General features: G+C 33.9%; 1 protein-coding gene across 1 annotated transcript in view; it reads right to left on the bottom strand.

Moving 5' to 3' along the window:
* The window catches only part of LOC144838181 (uncharacterized), a 160,082-nt gene that overhangs the window by 130,664 nt on the left and 5,543 nt on the right, over positions 1-23,875 (bottom strand). The window contains exons 7-16 of the mRNA XM_078693540.1: positions 23,782-23,871; positions 23,502-23,681; positions 23,035-23,283; positions 22,173-22,361; positions 21,835-22,029; positions 21,300-21,608; positions 21,133-21,204; positions 20,251-20,467; positions 18,617-18,652; positions 18,145-18,186 (exon numbers count right to left, since the gene is read on the bottom strand). Of these exons, the coding sequence (XP_078549666.1) occupies positions 18,145-18,186; positions 18,617-18,652; positions 20,251-20,467; positions 21,133-21,204; positions 21,300-21,608; positions 21,835-22,029; positions 22,173-22,361; positions 23,035-23,283; positions 23,502-23,681; positions 23,782-23,871 (1,579 nt within the window). The remainder of the gene's footprint in view (positions 1-18,144; positions 18,187-18,616; positions 18,653-20,250; positions 20,468-21,132; positions 21,205-21,299; positions 21,609-21,834; positions 22,030-22,172; positions 22,362-23,034; positions 23,284-23,501; positions 23,682-23,781; positions 23,872-23,875) is intronic.

Consider the following 23,875-nt stretch of genomic DNA (forward strand, 5'->3'; position numbering starts at 1 on the left):
TATATATATACAGTATAACTATGTAATATTTTTTAATTCATAATGCATGCTCTGCTGACTAAATAAAATAATAGTGTCGTGGATATATTTGTTAATAAACTGAAAAGTGTATGAACAATATTAAAATAATAAAGGCAAATTATTACAAATGAAATGATGAATGAGTCTTTAAAATGTAATCAAGTTGGCGGCGCACTTTGTGTCAAAAACACAGAGCCATATATAAAGAGGGATGAATATGTGTGTTATAGCTTTGATTTATCCCAACTTGCATGTAGCATTTATTTTGTTAATTATAAAAAAATATATATAGGCTACCGAATCAAGACCATTAATAAAACAAATTACTAAAATAAAAACGGAATCTAAGCATTATTTCATAGATAAAAATAATGCATGAACTACGGGAAAACGCTATACAAAATAAACGAGCACGCATGCAGCGTGCAATCTTTGACACAAAATGGCTTCTAATCATTCAATGTTCAACTCTTTATATCTCTGGGCTGAGCCATTTACTCAATTTAAAGGACACCTTGCACATTGAGTAGGTAAAGTAATAGGATAACATGTAGAATTACAACTGTAAAATAAAGATGAACACAAAAATTAATCATATAATATAATGTTAGCTTTATAAAAAAAAGTGCAAATTCATAATATTTTATGTTTTAGGGTAATAATTTGTATTTTGATTACCAGGAATTGTTTAGGTATAAAACACAATTTGTACTATAAGGCTAATTAGGAGGCTCTGTTTGTTTAATAGAGGCCTATAGCGTATGCCATTTTATGTTGTGATAATAATATTGATAATATTATTTATAGGCCTACTGATACTGATTAATTATTGAAAAAGGATATCCGTGGGGAGGCCTATCTTACTTCACATCACATTAATATAACTTTTTTATCATCATGTGAAATATAAAGCATTATAACTACAGAACTAAACTACCGTATTATACTCCACACAAATACCCTGACTAACACTCAACAGCCCTGGGGAAGCAGTGCATTTTAGTCTATTAATAAATGGATCATAAAGTAAGGTAGTACAATACCCCACACAAATACCCTGACTAACAGCCCTGGGGAAGCAGTGTATTTTAGTCTATTAATAAATGGATCATAAAGTAAGGTAGTACAATACCCCACACAAATACCCTGTCTAACAGCCCTGGGGAAGCAGTGCATTTTAGTCTATTAATAAATGAATCATAAAGTAAGGTAGTACAATACCCCACACAAATACCCTGTCTAACAGCCCTGGGGAAGCAGTGCATTTTAGTCTATTAATAAATGGATCATAAAGTAAGGTAGTACAATACCCCACACAAATACCCTGACTAACAGCCCTGGGGAAGCAGTGTATGTAGTGGTTCTCCCTTGACACAACAATAAAGTACTGACACACAACTTATCTTTAAACTATAACTTTAATGTATTCCAAGTATACGATTGTATCGCCATGTTATGTGTGTCTTATCAAGAGTCGCCATAGGTGGCGCTATACTAGTTTTATTAGTTATTTTATTAATTAGTATCATTACACCTTCCCTCTTCAAATGAAGTGGTTATTAACTTTTATTTTGTGTTTATGTTCTGTATGATTTATTAAAGTACTTTGGGTTTGGTTTTGGTATGCGGTCACTTCTACGCAATGTTGTAGTTGTGTTGCTTGCTTCTGAGTGACTTTTCTGCTTTTGTGCTTTTGATTGATTTTGCTGCTCATCTTCCTCCTCCTCTTCAGTTTCAGTTGTGGTGGTTGGTTGAGTTTTGAGAAGATGTTTCCGGTTTCGTCTGATGAGTTCTCCAGTTTCTGTTTTAACTATATATGATCTGTTAGGCAAAATTTTTGTTACAATTCCTGTCTTTGCCCATAGTGGCCTGCTAGCTGTTGGTTTATCCATGTTCTGCACTCTCACTGTGTCTCCTACTTGTAGAGGTTCCATTGCCTTTTGTGTAGATTTTTTGTCAAAGTTTTTCTTTTGCCGCTGTTTCAACTGCATTGTCTTTTTCTTCAATGACTCTGTTTCTACAATTTTCGGTTTAAGTAGGGTAGGGTTTATAGGCAGATTGGACTTAATTTTTCTGTTGAAGAGTAGCTCTGCTGGAGACACTCCATGTTCAAGCGGTGTACTTCTATATACTTGTAAAGCCATATGTAGATCTTCACTACTATCTTTTACTTTACGGATCATAGTTTTCACTATTTTGACGGCGTTTTCTGCTTGTCCATTGCTTGCAGGATGATGAGGGCTTGAAGTTGTGTGCTTAAAATTCCACAATTCTGCAAACTCTCTGAACTCCCTACTGGCAAACTGTGGACCATTATCACTGATCAATTCGATTGCTGTACCATGTCGAGCAAAGATCGATTTGATGTTTTTTATTACACTTTTACTTGTTGTATTAGTGAGAGTAGCCATCTCAATATATTGTGAGTAATAGTCAACTACTACGATATAATCTTTGTTGTTGAGCTCAAACAGATCAGCACCAACCTTTTCCCATGGTCGGGATGCTAGCTTATGCTGTTGCAGTGGCTCTGTTGATTGCCGTTCTCTGTATTTAATGCAAGTTGAGCATTTCTCTATCATCTGGTCGATCTCTTTATTTATATTTGGCCAGTACAACACCTCTCTTGCTCTACGTTTGCACTTTTCTCTACCCAGATGACCTTCATGTATCTTATGAAGCATCAAACGTTGGAGACAGACGGGAATGACAACTCTTCTTCCTTTGAATATGATACCACAACTCACTGACAACTCGTCTCTATAGTTCCAGAACTCGGTAATGTTTGAGGGACATTGTTTTCGCTTTTCTGGCCATCCTTCTAGAATTGTTTGTCTTAGTTGTGTGAGGGTAGCATCACCTTCAGTTGCAGTTTTTATGTTCTGCATCTGATTTGGTGCTACCGGTAGCGATGTCAGTATCATGTTGATATATGCCTCAATGTCATCTTCTAAGTGTTGATCTTCTTCAGCTACAGTGGTCTTGTCCACAGCTCGTGAAAGTGCGTCTGCTGCCCATAGCTCTTTACCTGGAGTATAGGTTAGGTTTAGATCATATTTCTGAAGCCTAATGCGCATTCTTTGAAGTCTGAGTGGGCTGTCAGCAAGTGGTTTTTTAAAGATGGAGATAAGGGGCTTGTGGTCAGTTTCTGCTATTACCTTTTGGCCAAAAAGAAACTGGTGGAATCTTTCGCAGGCAAATGTAAGTGCTAGGCACTCCTTCTCAATCTGAGCATAACGTATTTCTGCATCTGTCATTGACCGAGATGCATATGCAACAGGTGCCCAGTCATTGTTATGTCTCTGTTGTAGCAGAACTGCACCAATTCCATCCTTAGATGCATCAGCTGATATCTTGCATATCTTTGTTGGATCATAAAATGTGAGCACTGGGCTCGAAGTCAGAGCTGACTTAACATTCAACCATGCCTTTTCTTGAGCTTCCAGCCACACCCAGTCATTTTTGTCAATCAGGAGCTGACGTAGTGGTGCTGTCTTCACTGACAATTCAGGTAAGAACTTCGCTAGATAATTGGCCATTCCAAGAAATCTTTGAAGAGCTTGCTTGTCAGTTGGTCTTTCCATATTGTTAATGGCTCTTACTTTACTAGGATACGGTCGGATACCCTTATCTGTAATCAAGTCACCTAAGAAGATTAGTTTGTTCACTCCAAACTCACACTTTTTTCTGTTGAGCTTCAGGTTAGCTTTCTGTGCTGTATCTAGCACTTGCTTGAGTCTCTGATCATGTTCGTTTTGTGTAGATCCCCACACGATTATATCATCCATCATCGTGTTTACTCCATCAATCTTTTCAAATAGTCGATGGACACGTTGATGATATGCCTCAGGCGCCATATTTAGACCAAATGGTAATCTGCGATAGACATATCTCCCGTATGGTGTGATGAAACATGTTAGTTTTGAACTTTCCTTGTCCAATTTAATTTGCCAGAAGCCTGATGAAGCATCTAGCTTGCTAAACACCTTTGCCCCTGCAAATTCTGCCATGATTTCTTCACGTGACGGCAACTTAAAATGTTCCCTTTTTATCGCTTGATTAAGATCTCTTGGGTCCAGGCAAACTCTAATGTCACCATTTTTTTTCTTGACAGTTACTAAGCTGCTGACCCAATCAGTTGGTTCCTCTTGTTTTTCAATTACTCCAATTTTTTCCATTCTATCTAATTCTTTCTTGACGTTTCCACGTAGTTTGAATGGAATTTTTCGACAAGCATGTTGTACCGGTGCCACTGACGTATCCACATGTACTTTGTGTTCTGTTGGCATACACCCTAAGCCAATAAAAACATCTTTATATTGGTCTACTATTCTGTGCGTATGTAGGTCATCCATATCAACATTCCATGCAGCTTTAATCAGTTGCAGTTGCTGGCATGCTTTAAGACCTAACACTGGTTGATGTTGCTTTGTAGAGCTGGCATCAATTGTGGTCACAAGGAACGAAAGCTTTGCATTACGTCCTTTGTACGCTACTTTAGTAGTACAGCTACCATCTATCGGTATAATGGTACCGGAGTATCCTCTAATTTTTACATCAGATCTGTCAAGTGGAGGTTTATCTATCAGCTTTCTGTAGAAATTAGCAGGGAGGATATTTACCTGTGCTCCAGTATCTAATTTGAATGGCACTTCTACACCACCAATTGTCATCGTAAGAACCCAATCTGTATCATCATGCACTGTATTTAGTTCTAGTTCCACGGTATCTAGGAGAAGATCTATTTCTTCATCGGACTCACTTACTGTTTGAACTGATTTGGTTCGACAACACTTGGCCCAGTGGTTGAGACCATGGCATTTATTACATTTTTTACCCCATGCTGGGCATGACTTTGGAGGATGTGTTGTGCCACATCGTTGGCATTTTTTTCCATTGGTAGGTCTGTGTTTGTTATGCCCGCCAGTTTTTTGTGACCTTCTATGTGACCTCACCATGTCTACGGGTTTGTCGGGGCTCATTACACTGAGACTGGTTTGCGATGTTTCATGTGTCAGGCCAATTTGTATAGCTTTCGCCAGTGTCAGCTCATCACCTTCCTCTAGACACCTTTCCTGCACTCGTTTATGCTTTGAACGCAGGACGATGGCGTCCCGTAACATTCTGTCTTCATCCTGAAACCCGCATGCCTTAACCAGTACACGCATGTCTGTGAGAAAGTTGTTAAAGGTTTCTCCATCTCTTTGAATTCTGTTGTTAAATTCAACAGTGGCTCGTATTTCGTTTCCTTTGGGCTTTGTATAAGCCTTAAATTTAAGCCTTAAAAGTAAGGTAGTACAATACCCCACACAAATACCCTGACTAACAGCCCTAGGGAAGCAGTGCATTTTAGTCTATTAATAAATGGATCATAAAGTAAGGTAGTACAATACCCCACACAAATACCCTGACTAACAGCCCTAGGGAAGCAGTGCATTTTAGTCTATTAATAAATGGATCATAAAGTAAGGTAGTACAATACCCCACACAAGTACCCCACACAAATACCCTGTCTAACAGCCCTGGGGAAGCAGTGCATTTTAGTCTATTATAAATGGATCATAAAGTAAGGTAGTACAATACCCCACACAAATACCCTGACTAACAGCCCTGGGGAAGCAGTGCATTTTAGTCTATTAATAAATGGATCATAAAGTAAGGTAGTACAATACCCCACACAAATACCCTGACTAACAGCCCTGGGGAAGCAGTGCATTTTAGTCTATTAATAAATGGATCATAAAGTAAGGTAGTACAATACCCCACACAAATACCCTGTCTAACAGCCCTGGGGAAGCAGTGCATTTTAGTCTATTAATATATGGATCATAAAGTAATAACCAAACATTTCTATAACCTTTGTACATGTTTCAAACAATCAGATGATTTTTACTTTATCTTTTGTTTAAATACAAAGTTAATATTAAACTGACGTTAATGATTTGTTTGGCTGTATCTAGGGGCAACAGGCAAACAGTAAAACACAAACACACAACGGTCATTAACAATAATCAGGCCCCTTGTTTTTCTCAAAGTACAAAAACAATCCTGGCTAAAAAGATTCTGAGATAAAACACAATTCCTGATCAACTCCTACTGAACAATTACAGTACTTTTTTTCATAAGAAAAATCTCTGACAAAAATTGTTTTAGCTATGAAATTGTCAAACATTGAGTATGTTATATACAGAAAAATTATTAAAACATAATTTATCCTCTTTTAGTTCTCTAGTTTCACATTTTTCTATTTTCTATTTCTTACTCAAAATGGGTTTGTTTCTACAAAGAAGAAATTAAATTTCTTTAAATAAAATGTCATGAGGATTTTTTTCGACGTAGCCTCAGTGGCAAAGCCTTTGCACTTTATTTTCTTCTAAACTTGTGTAGTTTGCTTGGTTCACTTTCCCAAAAGTATTTAGGCTATAAAGATTTCCTATACAAATTTTGTTTTTTTTTAGTGTCCAAACATAGTACTACACACTGTATTCTAAAACAGACCTAATCTTTTACTTTGCTGTTGACTAGCTAGTTCTAATTTGAAAGTCATGTCATTAATTAATTGGTTTTAATGACATTTTATGCATTTGCTGCAATTGTGTCATCCATTCTGATACAAGTCCTCACACGCTAAGTGGGTGTTAAAACAGGTATTCTCAATACCTTAATTTAGTCATGTGGTATCCCATGTTAGATCTGGTTGATTGAGCTCTCTTCTTTCGGTTTCATGGGTCACTATATTTGTCAAAATTGGTCTTATTTGAAATTTTATTTTTGGTTAATCTTCTTTTGGGCTACAGGGACCTCTAATAAGTAATTTGTTATCTCACATTTGATCTGGTCTGGTTCAGGGGCTATATACAGTCATAAGACTTCAGCAAGCATTTATTATCTTTTTTATTTTTTGTACATATTGCTCTGGTCGGACAGTTTATATGATAAAAAGTTAATTATAACATTTATACAGAAAACCAGGGTAGAAATTGTTATTATTAATGATTTGTTTGTTTTGTTTATTGAGTTCCTGTTATACAATTTGTTCTTATGATAAAAAGTTCATTATAACACATATACAGAACAGGGGCGGTCGCAGGGCTATTTTAAGGGGGTTGCCCAAGAGTCCAGGGCCATAATAGAAACCAAGTATTTGCACCATGGGGCCTGTGACGAAGCGAATTTTGTTAAATGACACCTCTAGGTGGCCGGAAATGGTACACTCGCACATAAAATTCACGAGAAAATGGCACCTCTAGTTTTCGCCGGAAATGACACTCTAATATCTATCAGCAGTATTTATCCCGCCTATTTTTTCCGCCGGTAAAACACATGCGACTATGGATAACATTTTTTTTGCGTTCAATATGAACGTCAGAGGAAGTCCCCGACGAAGGTACTGCCGGTAAGGTAATATTATTCTAGCAATTATGATCCATTAATACAAATTAATTACTAGGCCTATAAATTAATAATTTAAACAAGTTAGATAAAAAATGTGAAGCTGCTACTATAAATATATTGAGCAAAACGTTGAATTGTATTATTTTGAAATAAATGCTAAGTAAGTCAGTAAAACCACAATTTCCAAATTCATTTTCATTTATCCACTATACTGTAACTGTTATTTCAAAGTTCGGAACGTTCATAATTACTACAGAAATGCGGCCTAATTTTACGGACGTAGAGAAACGAAAAAATAAAATCCACTGGCCGCCGTTAAATTGTGCGCGCACGGTTAATTTTACTCTACAGTCAATCAATTTACATATAGACTCTTCCAAACCTGGACTTCTATAACGACATTAATGGTTAATATATATGATGAAATGGGATCTAAATTTTAATTTAGTGGCAGAAAAAAACATTTAGTATGAAATTAAGTGTGTTGCCCGGGCAACTGGGGCAACACCCCTGCGTCCGCCCCTGCAGAAAACCAGGGTAGAAATGTATTATTAGGGAGGTTTCGCAACCTTACGAATACGATAACGAAAACGGATACGTCACACATTTGTGAAACTTTTGAGCTGATCCCCATTTCATATTCGTAAAGCGTATTCGTGTTGACGAATATCACCAGTCATATTCGTAACTACAAAACGAGTATAGTTTTTGATCTATTTTGCACACTTTGCATTTGAATCAGGAATGATTCATGATTATAATATAATTATAGATTTATTGAAAGTAATTTGCTAAAGTAATTTACTAAAATGCCAGGTAAATTTTGATAAATAGCAGTTTTTAAAGTCCTCACTCGCTTTGATGTTACGCTAGGCCTAGGCAGCCAAGCAACACGTACCTGCCGCTTCGCTCAAATTTACCGCAGTCATATTTTGGACGGCGCCCTCAATATTTCGTTGCCATGCGAAACAGATTTTTCCTGGCTTACGAATAACGAATACGTGTGTTTGACGTATCCGTTTTGGTTATCGTATTCGTAAGATTGCGAAACCTCCCTAATGATTTGTTTGTTTTGGTTATTGAGTTCCTGTTATACAATTTGTTATAGATAATCTTAAACCATAGATTTAATATTAACATTGTATTCTAATGTTCAACAAAGATAATAAATAGAACACACAGCTGTTTACTTGGTACTACTGTATTACCATTTTGGTTATTTACACAGAGTGATAATAAAATGAAATATGTCAATACTCTGTCATTGTACACTACTATTACTAGTGATAATGAATAGGATGATAGTGAGTGGGTTAACAATGCCACTACCTAACCCTAGTTCGAAATGATCAAAAGCATGGCATAGCAGATAGATTGTGGAGCGCCATATGAATACCAAAATTAAAGGTGACTGATATCCACTTAAACCAATATAAGTGAATGTACACTAGTTTGTTATTAAATATGTTTTATTAAATGTTTTATTTATTTATTTTTATTTCAAAAATATTTTATGAGGGTGGTCCATCCAGCCGAAGCTGACCATTAGGGACCCTCACAAAAATACAATATGACGATGTAGCAATATAAATTAAATTAAAAGAAATCAAATTTATATATATTAATATTATCATAATTCTATTTAATATGACAAATCAAGTCTTCTTTAGTCTTTATACATCCGCGGGCATCCATGCTCTGTTACAAATTTCTAATGCAAAAATCGCAGATTACTCATTCTTGTGATATATATATTCACCGTTTTTACGCTCAGCTGGTCACGACTGTTTGTCTGCAAGATGGCTTCGGTAGCACAAAAATTGTTTATTGATTTGAGTTGTAAGAGTCATTTAGACCATACATTTTTATTTTGTGCCCGATCGTCTCTTGTCCCAATCGTCTTACAACATTATTGGGCTCTCCGATCGCCTGGGCCTGATCGTCTGTGGTCCCGATCAACCGTCTATTGCACCCCTAACTAGTCTAGCCTAGTACAAGAGACTAGAGAGATTAGTAGGCCTAGATAGAAGGTTAGGCCTGACCCTAGCTGGCCTCTAGGGCCTAGGCCGGCGCTAGTTCCGTTTCGCACCTGTTTTATTTCGACTAAAAATTTATTAAGTAACTTATTGTGAATACCACACCTTAGAATTGGGCCTCATAAGTACTTTTATGAAGAAGAATCACATAAAAAGTGACAAATAAATCTTTAGTTTTTTTCTTTTTTTTTTAATGATTTTACGTGTTTCTCGCACACCGTTCACGAATTTCGCACACAAAGAACGGTTTTCAAAGAACATTAACCGACCCTACATCTAATTAGTCCATGCCCGGGACTATGACTAAGAGGGATATTATTTAGATCATTGAGGTATATAAACCTACGCCGTGGCTAAAGATACGGTACCGTATCCTAACTTCTCTTTACTAAAGGTGCGGTAAAATTGCATTACGTCATAATCAGCCAATGGGGTGCTGGTACTTGTGTGACGTCATTGTATAAGGACTTTGGATTTTTTTTCATATAGCGTCTGTAGAGAATGTCTATCGGCGGCGCCAGGCTGCATGGATGTGTGCACCGATTATGTGACTCAGCCCCGGGGCTAGACCTAGTAATGTTGAATCCAGACGTTTAATAACGGGCGACGACGTCAATGATGTAGTAATAGAGCAAGTTCATGTGGTTGGTGGACGTTTCATAAAGCGTTTAAAACATGCACTCAATCTCAAATATTATTTCATTATACAACATACAGTAGTAGTATTATAATCCGATATGTTGATTAGAAGTAAAGGAATTATAATTCAATGTTGGAAATTGTGTTGCGTCTAGTTCATTCGTCCTTAGTTACTATGAGAGTTTTATTTTTATTCCAAATGGCCTACAGTATTTAGGCCTATATTTTTTATTAACCTTTGTTTACAGATGATGACCATAAACAACAAGCAAATGCGGACAATAAAGGGGCTCTCAAATAATATGATTTAGACAGTAGCCCAGGGCTGAGTCACAGAAATCAGCGCACACATGCAGCTTCCATGGCACCGCTTTCCTTACACAAACTCACATAATGAGGTTATAGTAAATAGGCCTAGGCCTCTTTTGAAACAGTTTTCTGTATCCTAGAATTAAAATCAACATGTTTTGGCTTTTCAATAATAATAACAGACGTAGGCTACATTTAGTTTTTGTCATCACACGACGGCGATAATAGCAAGAAAATGCGGTTGATCACTGTTTTCGCGATATGAACAAAAATTCAAAGTCCTTATACAATGACGTCACACACCAGCACCCCATTGGCTGATTATGACGTAATGTAATTTTACCGTATCTTTAGCCACGGCGATAAACCTACAGTACATCTTATGATGATGAAATTGTCGATTTTTATTCTTAAAAGTCAACGAAAACCATGTACAGTTTCAACAGTAACAATAACATTTTAGTTGTATTGACATTGACAAAATATATTGAAATTGAACGTAATTTTCACCAATAAATGCATTAAATATGCGCATTCCACTGCCTTTTTAGCCCTCTATTATAGTTACTCTTTTGGCGCTCCATAGAAACGTCAATATTGAACATGGAGTAGGCCTAGGCCCTATGATGTGAAATTCACAAACCGCCCATGTGCAAGAAACACATCTAAATTAAAAGGATTTATTTGTTACTTTTTCTGTGATTCTCCATTGTAAAGTACGTAAGTAAGTCTAATTCTAAGGTGTGATATTGAGGATAAAGTTCCTTAACACACTTGGAGTCGAAATAAAAGACAGGTGCGAAACGGAACTAGCGCCTCTAGCTAGGCTAGTAGTAGGCCCCTATTAGTAGTGTAGTCAGTACGTAGATGGCTAAGCCTAGGCTAGGCCTACTAGCTAGAATAGTTTGTTAGCTAGCTAGGCTAGGTAGGGCCTATATCCTAGGATACGAATATAAGATCCAAATAAAGACCTGCTATTAAAACAATACAGTATAAAGAATTCCGTATATGATATGGTATGATAATAATGAAACAAAACTTACTTCTTGTTTTTGTCATTCTTCTGTATATATATAATTAAAAACGTGTGGTGGGCATGCCATGGGGGGGGTGATAAACTTTATTTTTTATAGAGGGCGCAATCACAATTTGTCTACATTTTATCGCTGCAATATTATCGAAGAACTTTATTACTCGATCTCCGGCGGCGGGTTGGTGAAATGAATAATATTATTCCTATAATAAACAATACATTTTTAACAATAGCTAGCACGTACAATTTGATATAATGATCTCCTCGATGTTAAAATCTCCCTCTTCAAAAAACACTATCCTTACAAATAAACAAATATGTTTTTCATTCATAATTTAGTATTTATTAAAAAATATGAATAACAATAAAACATAGCAGCATAAATACTGAATTGAGTTTTAATTTACAAAATTGAATTGAAAGTAAAAAAATATCAAAATATAAAACATTTCATTTACCAAACAGACATTTAAAAATTAATTCATATAAAAAATATAATTACTGTACAAAAAAATTGAACACTATAAACAATCATTTATCAAACATTAATTTAGATTTAAGCATTGTTTGTTTAACAATCAGATCAAATATGAAACAGAGAAGGAGGCGTTTGCAGCACAGTGGGATTCAACAAAGTTGTGTCTATGTCTAGTGTGGTAAGGGGAAGGATTAGAGGGCGCAAGGATTTAATTCTGTTGAGAGCCATATATATAGTTATGACTTTATATATATGGCTCTGATTCTGTTCTTCCGTTTACCTGGTCTCATTTGCATATATTTTTGTCCCGTTTTGTTTTTGTAATTCTGCATATAAAAAAAATAAATTAACAAACTATATAATTAACTGGTTCTCTGAAGTTAAACAAAAAATTGGAAGACATTTCAACTACTTCCAGTTCCTAGGTGTTTTTTCCTCTTTATTTTTAATATTTAAACTCTGTCCATTTACTGTACTGTACTATAATGTTGTCAGTTGAATTCCTTCAGGGGAACATTTTTGTTTTTAATAAAAAGGGGAATCAAGAGTGGACTTTGACCTTTGGATTATTTTTCAAAACAGAAGAAACATTTTAAACAAAATTGGATCTCTTAATTGGAGAGAATGTAATCAATGAAGTAGATAAAGGCTTGTTTGATAAATTTCTTTCATGGAAAAATAATATTCATAGTTTATTTCAAAATGTAAGAAAAAAAAATCTTATTTAAGTTGAGATATTTTGTTCCTCAATACATCCTAATTATAATCTACAATTCATTTATTAATCCATTATTCGTTTATGGCATTGAGGTCTGGGGTAGCACATATTCTTCTTACTTAAACCAATTACTTATTTAAAAAATGTATGTTTGTCATTTGATTTTTGCCTGTAATCTCAACCTAGAGACTCTAATATAAATGCACAACAAAATATAAAAACAGTTAAAATGGTCTTATCTCTAAATATAGCAATAGGTAATGCCTGCAGGAACAGTAGCAATGCTTGTAGGCCTACTGTTATTTTTTGTAATATTCCAGTATTGTTATTTTGTTTTGTAGTCTTTCTTTTGTTACTAATATTCATGTACCGTTTAGTACACTGAAATCTTATAATAAATCTTTATAGGCCTACTGTTATTTTTTGTAATATTCCAGTATTGTTATTTTGTTTTGTCGTCTTTTTTTTGTTACTAACATTCATGTACTGTTTAGTACACTGAAATCTTATAATAAATCCTTGTAGGCCTACTGTTATTTTTTGTAATATTCCAGTATTGTTATTTTGTTTTGTTGTCTTTTTTTTGTTACTAACATTCATGTACCGTTTAGTACACTGAAATCTTTCAACAGTAGAACCTCCTCTTTACTACTGGAGTAAACCTCTTCTTTAGGACACCCCTATTCAGGGGACACACCCCTCCTTTTTACTACTGGAGTAAACCCCTTCTTTAGGACACCCCTATTCAGAGGACACACCTCTCCTCTTTACTACTGGAGTAAAGCCCTTCTTTAGGACACCCCTATTCAGGGGACACACCCCTCCTCTTTACTACTGGAGTAAACCTCTTCTTTAGGACACCCCTATTCAGGGGACACACCCCTCCTTTTTACTACTGGAGTAAACCCCTTCTTTAGGGCACCACTATTCAGGGGACACACCCCTCCTCTTTACTACTGTAGTAAACCCCTACTTTAGGACACCCCTATTCAGGGGACACACCCCTCCTCTTTACTACAGGAGTAAACCCCTTCTTTAGGACACCCCCATTCAGGGGACACACCCCTCATCTTTACTACTGGAGTAAAACCCTTCTTTAGGACACCCCTATTCAGGGGACACACCCCTCCTCTTTACTACTGGAGTAAACCCCTTCTTTAGGACAACCCTATTCAGGGGACACACCCCTATTCAGGGGACACACCCTCCTCTTTACTACTGGAGTAAATCCCTTCTTTAGGACACCTCCATTCAGGGGACACTTTCTCATAAAACGAGGGGAAATATATGTTTTAGCACTACAGCCAACTTCTAATTAGGGGACAACCCTATTAAAGGGACAGGGACACATTTGAGAGTGCCAAATGGTTGATTTAATCCTATTATAAGGGGACAGCAATTTTTTTTTGGAAAGAAACCACCACAGACAATAACTAGTGTGTTTGAAGTCTGGGATACCAGGGTATCTATGCTATTGTACATTGAGGTATGACATGCTAACATTACATCGCAACCAAATCACTACTCAATTGGCAGATAAAAGAGTTCACAGGTAGATTGTACTGGTACCAGTTTTCAACACTTTAACGCCGTCTATGAAAGAATGAAAAACAGTATCAATCAATTTAGTATAACAGTTATCATGATTATTGTGGAAATTGTAATTGTTTTTTTAAGATTATGAATAATAAATATAAATTCATAAAACACCACAATATTTTCCAATGTAATAAATTCAGTAGATTAGCATCATAATCATTGTTGAAATCATAATCATTATTTGAATATGATCACAGTATAATTCATGAAATTACACAAAATCATTTCCAATTTCAGGAAATAAATTCAGTAGATAGCATTCTTATCATAATTACTGTTTTAAGGATTTTGAATAAAAATTTATGAAACACCACAAAATTCTTTCCAATTTCAAGTAATAATTCAGCATTGTTATAATTATTGTTTAATAATCATCACTGTTTGAATATGATTATAATATAATTATAATTCAATAATTTTCAATATCTATGATCAAAAAAATTTATGAAACACCACAAAATTCTTTCAAATTTTATGTAATAAATTCAGTAGATAGCATTCTTATCATAATTACCGTACTGTTTTAAGATTTATGAATAAAAATTCACGAAAGACCACAAAATCATTTCAAATTTCAAGTAAATAATTCAGCATTGTTATAATTATTGTTTAATAATCATCACTGTTTGAATATGATTATAATATAATCATAATTCAATAATTTTTTATCTATAATCAGTTTTTAGAAACAACTACAGTAAAACAAAACTACTCACTCACATTTTATTCCTTTATAATAATTCTGTTATTCTGTGTATTATAAATCCTAAATTTTAGAGTAATATTCTCAATATCACCAACTTTTTATCATCTTAATCATATTATCATATCATATATCATCATATATGATCTTCCTTTTTTATGTTTATCTCCCAATTTTGTATAATACTTTAATGAATAATTTACCTTCACTCTGTTCACATTGGTGACTTGATGATACCATCTCATTTCTTCTCACTATCGCCTATAAATAATCATTTAATGTAAATAATCAACTTCAATGAATAAAACTAAACTATTTCATTTCATTTATTCATCAAAGAGAAAATGAAAAATATTATTAAAAATATAGCATAAAATGCATTAAAAGATGAAAAGATTGTACGTGGTTGATGACCTAAAAAACCAGATATTATTAAATTTTAATCAAATTACAATAACTTAAACTGTTTAAAAATGAAAGATTCAATAATATTACAAAATACTTAAAGATGTATTGTCCCTTGAAACACAAAAAATAAAAAAAAAAAAAATATTCTACATTTTAATTGGCCATATCAAAGTAATATTAAAGTTATTCACTTTAAGTCGAAAATTCGAGCCAAAAACAAGTTTACGTAATTAACAGGTAAATTAATTTGATTACATTTCGTCTGGAAAATCGTCGCGAGCGAAAGTAATCAAAGATTTCAAACCATGAGTATGCATTATACATGATGATGATTACAACTCATCACGGTTGAGAAGGTGTTTCCCCACAGATCGCAAGGAAGTTTTATGATTATGCATACAGAGTAGCCAAACAAGCTCGTTGCATTATGAGATATGTAATTATAAGTTATTTAAAAAAAAAAAAAAACGTCTGTATTTCAGTTAAATGATTTTTTTTTCCTACAAATTTTTGGTGAAAGTTAATAACTATTATGATACTTCAAAATGACCCACCTTTTTTGAAATCTTTTTTTAAAATTTGTTTTTAATTAGTCAAAAGTACAATACATCTTTAATATATGTAATATAAAGTAGAAATACATACCAAGTAGTGTGTTACTTGCTATTGTTCCGAGACAATCTGAAAACCAATTTATTTTGTCTGGATCATCTGCTAATAATTGTTCAATCTCAAGATAGAGAACTGCATCCCATACGTTGGAGAAGCTATATCTTCTTAACTTGTAGAAAGCAATAACATTATTTAAAGCACGTGGGTCAACTTGTTTTAGGGCCTTGAACAGTCGCTTTCTGTAAGATGACAACTCGGTTTTATCAGTACTTCTAAACTGAACGTTGTTGTCTCTCATATACTTTGATACAAGATCTTTGGCTTGTGCTATTTCAGATGTTTTTGTGACCTGTAACAGCAAGTTAACATTGGTTGGCAAGATTAAACCTTTGTCTTCAAGTTCATTGAGCAAGTCATTTGCATTAAAATCTTGATTTGCAATTTCACCGACATCCAACTTATCGAATAGTAGGAACCTTAGCCAAAGATATCTTTCGCCATCAAAGCAACCACTGAGACCAGCTTTTAGGTCTCGGAAATTGTCTGCAAATAAAATTACAGGACATTCGTTTGACAGTGATCATTATTGTACCCACTCCAAAATCAAAATAAATTTTTATTTAATCATCAGTATAGAATATCAACAAAATGTAAAACAGTAATTGAGGTCAATATTAAATTTGTTTTATTTTCTCTCTCCACTCTACTATTTCAAAATAAAAATATTGTGGAATCATGTCAGGTTCGGGTCAAGTTCAATACAAATATGAAACTACTGTCAACTTTGGAATACTTGATATTGTAAATTCTGAAAAATTTGACAGTCACATGTGTGTCATTCTAGCAAGTTTCGGTTTATTAAACAATTAAAATTAAGGACTTAGGCCACGGGCGGGTAGAGGCTTGTTTTTGGTTTTGCTTTTCCCAATGAGTTCCCCACAAAGACATTGCATTACTGTCAAACTATTTCTCAAATATGTTTTTGGTAATGCTAGTTTATTTAGTTCAGGTCCGAATTGAATTAATTTATTTAAATTGCATGCGGCTGTGATGATACATGGACATCTGTACTGTGTGTCCCACGCAGACTAGGCCTTGCTGTCCTACTCTAGTAAACTAGTATTACTGAATGGGTACCCCTATTACTAGCTACAGACTAGCCTAGCCCGATCGTCCGTTGCATGAGTTCAATCTTCTTTGCCATCTAGACCTAGGTGAATGATGACCATAAACAATTCTACATTTGTAATTTGACATAAATTTGCTACTTAAAATTGTCTATACCAATTTCATTTATGGATAGGAATCATGTTGGCCTTCATCCAGTCATTGGGAATGGTACCGGTTGATATCTTGCTGTAGTTATATTCTTTTACTAGGGTAGGAGGCGCTCGAGTCGGGGATGACGGGACAAATCACACCTTGTAAGGGCGTATCCCTTTCTTTGGTTTGGGTTTAGTTTTTTCCCTCAGTTTCTACTGTATGATCAGCGCTTTGAGAGGTTTCACAACATACAGAGCTTTATAAGTCCATGATATTATAATATAAATACTCTGCGTATTTGTTAGACTCTCACAATGACGTGCCATATCCACATATCCATTTCTAGAACATGTATGCACTGAATAAATCATGGTACCCATCTTATGCTAAAATAAAATTCATTGATATTAACAGAGACAAATAATTTATTATACAAATAACACACAAGTCTAAAGTTGTGCGTTAGAGGAGATGCGGCAAACTTGAGGGTATTTACAATGGTGTATGTTGCACAACATTTTTAAAACCAGAGAGTGCGTTGCATCTCCAGTAACGCACAAACTTAGAATTGTGCGTTATTTGTTTTACAACATGGGTCTATGAATTATTATCACCACTTTGCTTGCCAACCAAATTACCGCCTAGCCTAGAAAATGGTACAATGCCTAGCACGATCGGTAATACTCTGCCATATGATTTACACGCAGTGGTGTTATGCTTTTTTGCTGGGAACTTTTTCCACTTCAGTGCATCATAGTGAAAAAATAAAGAGCGCCATGTGATTCATTTCAGCGCATCTGATTGGCTACTGTACATCCTTGAACCCATGTTATAATACTAGTTAATTATCATCCATAAAAGTAAAACATAGTTACAATTTAAATTTTTTTTTAAATAATCTATTTATCTGATATATAATATTTCAATCACCTTGGTCTGTTTTTCTTCTTTTTCTTCCCTTTCCAATTTCATCTGCAAATAAAATGAAAAATATTACACTAGTTGAACCTTCTGTAAGTGGACACCATTGGGTCCAGAAAAGTATCTGCTTATAAAAGTGCCTACTTATGACAGATTCAGCTGATAGTATCAATTAAGTGTTTGTTAAAAGAGGGGAGGAGCACTGCATACAATGTTTAACTATAATCACTTGAGACAAAAAGATGAAATTGCCATGCGAGTAATCTACAACAAGCGACAACTCATCTGAGCTTATGCAATCCTTCACTTGTCATTGGTCAAATTACTATTGTTGTGCTTACGTTCTTGTGTTACAAATAATCGTCATTGAGGGCAGCACAGCATTAACAAAGGCAAATACTTTATTATAATTAAATATCATTGAGTCCATAAAAAAAGTACAACATTTTGCAAAACTTATCTACTTATTTCAATCAATTACCTTGATCGGAATTTCTTCTTTTTCTTTCTGTTTCATCTGCAAATAAAATAAAAAATATTAGTTGAACATCCTGTAAGTGGACACCATTGGGTTAAAGTAAAGTATCTCATGGATGCACACAAAGATGCAATGCACAGCTCATCTGAGCTTATTCACTTGCCATTGGTCAAATTACTTGTTGTGCCTACATTCTTGTGTTGCATCCTAGTGAGATTCAAACTTAATAGCCAACATATTAAACTCTTGTCAAATAAAAAAAAATAGGTTTATAATATTATATATATATATTTATAACATTAACATTTTTTTATTCTAAATATCTTGACATTAGTAAATTGATAGGGTCGGAAAAAATGCATTTTATAGACAACCCTACGATGTTTTTTGTGAGGTAACAAGGTGTGCAAAATTAATGAGTCAATTTTTACTGACGAAGGACCAAGTTGTAAATTACTCGGAAGCATTATTAATAAATATTATTAATCATAATCGTTTTCTTCGTGGTGTTTTTTATCTACACGACTCGACGGCGAATATATAAATAAATAGAAATTTCCCACGGTAGAGGCATGATGGCACCACACGGTGAACCTCAATTAACTAGTATAGGCTTAGCCTAGGCCAACTTCTAAAAATAAAACGTCCAGTCGATCCAGAAACGATGCCGACAACAAAAGATCATTAACATTCTAAATGTAGTATCATAACGTCGATGATCGCGCACAGACCTAGATTTTTTTTGGGTCATACTATGGCAGGCCTGGAAACGGGATGAACGTTTACCTAGATTTTGTGTCACATGACATGAAACGTGATACTCTCTCTAAATTAACTGTTCTCCCTCACCACCCACAGTAGCACATGTTTTTTTTTTTCACTCAAATTTAATTCTAGTTGGGGTAGCTACAGAATACTAGCCTAGGGCCATTTTCTTTACACAGTGACATGTCGTAATAATTGAATAGACCTATGTATGTTAAATCTTAACATGGAATATATTGATTTTGCATATATATTTTTTTGTTTATGTCGGCGTATTTATAATTCGTTAAGCCAAGGTAGGATTAAATAATTTAATAGCGTAAGCCTAGGCCGCCGAAACTAGACCCCACTCCGATGTCGTCTCGTCCGGCTAAATTAGGCTAACCATGGGCTAACCACCAAAATGTGTCGTCTCCTACTAGCCTAGGTAGGATTTTTAGGCGGCGCCGATTTTAATTAATGAACAGTACATTGTTAATTTGCATTGTCCATGCGTTTTCTAAAGACGATGACAATGTTGTTTATTAACTCTACGAACCACCCTACAATTGATGCGTTGATAATTATAATAACAATACATCGCAGTAGTAGGTTACGAACAATAGATTACGATCTACATGCGTAAATATAGTGGTGGTCAGCGTCATGAAAATGGTGGTCGGAAATTCCGAGTGGTGGACGGGGCCGTCCACCGCCGACATCCCTGATCAATAATGATTCTGATAGTATTACTACTGGTTATAGAGGAATGAAGATATTTAATAATTTGTATGTGTTTATTAAATTACATAATAATCATATTGTTCATTTAGTTTATTGTTTATTGGTCAAATAAATAAATGAAAATAAACTTGTATATATATAATTCTTACCTCCAAATAGCCGCTGGTAACGTGTAACATCTATTGAAAATGTTGTGCCAGTTGTGGTGCATTTTAACTTTCTATACTGGAAATATTCAAGATTTTGAATGTGCTTCTTTTCTGATATATCACTACATACATCACAAAGTATGCATCTCTCATATTGAATGCCTCTTCTACCACCATCTTTAGTAGGTTCAAATGACTTCTGAATCGTTAGCAAAACCTAAAGATACAAATTGAATTAACACTATGACAATTAAACACATACTATGTAGCAACTTTGAATCAGCAGCACAAATTCTTAAAATGTTTTGTTCACTAAAAATTTACAATACAATAAAAGGGAAAATTAAAACAATAAAAAATAAATAAATATCTAAAATACAAATCTAAAGTGAATTTTTAAAGACATTTTTATAAATCAATTTTATTAATTTATGTTATATAATAAAAAAAATAAATCCCAACTAGGTTTGGCAAATGTACTTTTAGTTGCTTGTACCTTAAATTGATATTATATTAATATTTTATTATTTTTTAATTTAATTTTTAAAGATGTTTTTATATCAATTATTATTAATCATATTATATTATATCATAATTAATAATGTTAACTGAAATCAATAAAGTTTTAACCTTATAAATGGTAGATCTTAGCAATAGTTAATAGTTTTCAATTCTGATATCTAGGGTGGTGTTTTTATTATGAAAACTAAAGAATCTACAAAATTACAATTTCAAATACAAATTAAGACGATGAAACAGCTAAAAAAAAAAATTATTTTAAATGTTTGAATTATTTTAAACTATATCGTATTATAACAATCAACCAAAACATCTATAAAAAAAATATATAGTTCTCCAAACTGATATGAAATGATAACATACCTCTTTACATGCTTCAGAAGAGGGTTCCTCATTACTTGTTTCATTACGAGCAGGAGTTCTTTTAATAGTCACCTGAAAAAAAGGAATGTGATGTTTTGATATTTTAATTTGAGTTTAGGAATAGATTAAATTATGATTTATTCACAAGATATTGAATGATACAGTACCTTTAACAAGAACTTTCGCTCATTCTCCTTAGTTATGACTTTGACAAGAGATAAAGTTACATCATGATCTTGGTCGAAGTAAAGTTCAGCATGATTATACAAGAGTATTGGGTCAACACCTTTCTTTTGAAATTTGTTGAGGAAATCAATAATCATATATGGAAACAATACATCTGGCAGATATCCCTTAAAGTCGTAATAGATACTGATAGAATGTGAATCATCAGGCACTGGTTTCACTTCACTTGATGTCTTGAAAGCAAGGCGTAGTGGCACAAAGAATGATCGCTTTGCAGATTCAAGAGATTCCTGAAATTGTTGATTTGTAAAATGTCATTTAGATTTCTTTTAATAAGAAAATGAAGATCATTTCCTGTATATGTTAAAAACATCTTCAACAAAATATGTCATAACCCTACAAATATTTTAAAATTTTATGTTAAATTTCACCAAGCATGTATCATCCCCAAAAAATTATTTTTTACATAATCTTGCATGCCAAACATGTTAGAAAAGATAACTGAACAAAACCTACTATAGATGTACTTGCCACATCTTGGCTGCTGGTCGTCGTCCTCTCACAAATAAAACCTAATTGAATCATCAGTGCCACAAGGAACTCAAAATTGTTTCCTTCGTCAACTTTACGCTCTTTCCATAATTTTCGCAACAACTTTTCTTCCAGTATGCCCTTGTCAAGTTTTTTAAAAGCCCTCCTAAATGCAGGCTTCTAAACCAAAAAAGAATTCCTAAGTACTATGATCAAAAATAATGTTTTCACAAGAAACAAGGAACTGCACCGAACTTGCATAGGGGTGACAGCACAAACACATATTTACAATTTGAAATATTACATGGGCCTACTGTACTTACTGGAAACTTTGGTGGAATGACTGTTACAAAAGCAGTAACAATTTCAACCAGCTGCATCGGATCTAACACTGCTTTATCTCTTAATAATTTGTTGTCAGGCATGTAAACAATTTCACCAAGATCATACAGGAAGTTAAGAAGGATTGATTGTTCTTTTTCAATACCATTCTTAGTTGCCAGTATTTTGAGCTAGAAATAATGGTTATAATACTAGATTTTTAAAACATAATTAAATAGGAAATCATATTCAGTTTTTATAACATGGTAGAGATATATTTATTACCAACGTTAATTTTGTATTTTTAGCATGAAATGTTACATGGACAACACTTTTTGGTATTCAGTGTAGATAATATAGAAGAAGTATGCACTAAATAGATGTTAAACCATTTTCTCATGCAAGTCTCCATTCCTAAATTGTTTCTATATCCATTCAAATTAGACTCTCTTTACAGAAATCTAATCAGTACTATATACCATTTATCAATATGAAAGAGTAATATTACAGCTTACCATGTGGCAATGTTTGTTTCTCATGTCTATTTTATTGTTGTACTTTTGAGATGAATGTATAGACTACTAAAATGGACCAATCCATTATTAATCAGAGGATAGGTTATTTGAAATATTATTACTTTATGATCAGATAAAAATGATTAAATTATTAAAATGTTCCAAAACCTAACTTATAACAGTAATACTGCAATGAAATATTTATAAAAAGGTATAAAGTATTTTTATAATCCCTCCGAATAATAATGGATCGGTCCATTTCAGTGGTCAGAACATGGTTAATGAAAGTATTAATTAAGTTCTAATGCTCAAAGTAAGATTATTAATGTGGTTACAAAATAAAGTTTACCTCTTCTAAAGGACACAAAGAAAAATGTTTTTTTCTTCTGAGGTCATGAAGATCACATCGAAAACGCATCCACTTTAAAGGTTTATCTTTTTCTAAAGCTTTCATAAGCTTCTCAATAACCTCTTTGAGATCACTAAAGCTCTCATCTGTTGTTTCTTCACTGTTCTCGATAGCAAAATATTTATATATATGTTCTTCATACAGTTTCCCTCTAAGAGCATCTTGAACCTTCTCAAAAATGATATTTGCCTGGTTGTAAACAGTTTATAAAAATGTAGAAAATATATATTATGTAATGAGCACATTAGTCAAATACTGTCATATATTTAAAATAATATTTTTATCATTTAAAAACCGTTTATATTATATGCCTGATAAAGTTGTTTAATAAAGTATTCTAGTTCAGTTTCTTTAAATTAATGGAGCAGTAATACCTTGATTGTGGCTAGAAATAGATATAGTATTACCTCAACCTTTTGTTGTTCTTTAGTCTTACCAAGCTTCCCCTTATGTGTACCCACAATAAGGATAGTTGGTTTGTTAACTTCATTCTTTGCATCTTCTTTCACAATACGACTATGAGAATAAACTGACAGGATGTAAGATAATATGAACTGGAGATTGGTCCAATGATGTTGATGCTTTTTCTGAAAAAAACCAAAAAAAACAAAATCAAAACAAAATTACTTTAAAAAAAAGTAAATGCTTTTTCAACTACACTACCGTAATTAGTCTTACAATACTTACGCCATTAGAGTCAATGACAATAGCACGATCTTCGAGGTTCACACTGAGATCAAACACTACGATGTAAAGTGCTTCTGATGTTACGAAGATCTGG

This window comes from Antedon bifida, chromosome 3 (genome assembly GCF_963402885.1).
Source record: "Antedon bifida chromosome 3, ecAntBifi1.1, whole genome shotgun sequence".
NCBI lineage: Eukaryota > Metazoa > Echinodermata > Crinoidea > Comatulida > Antedonidae > Antedon > Antedon bifida.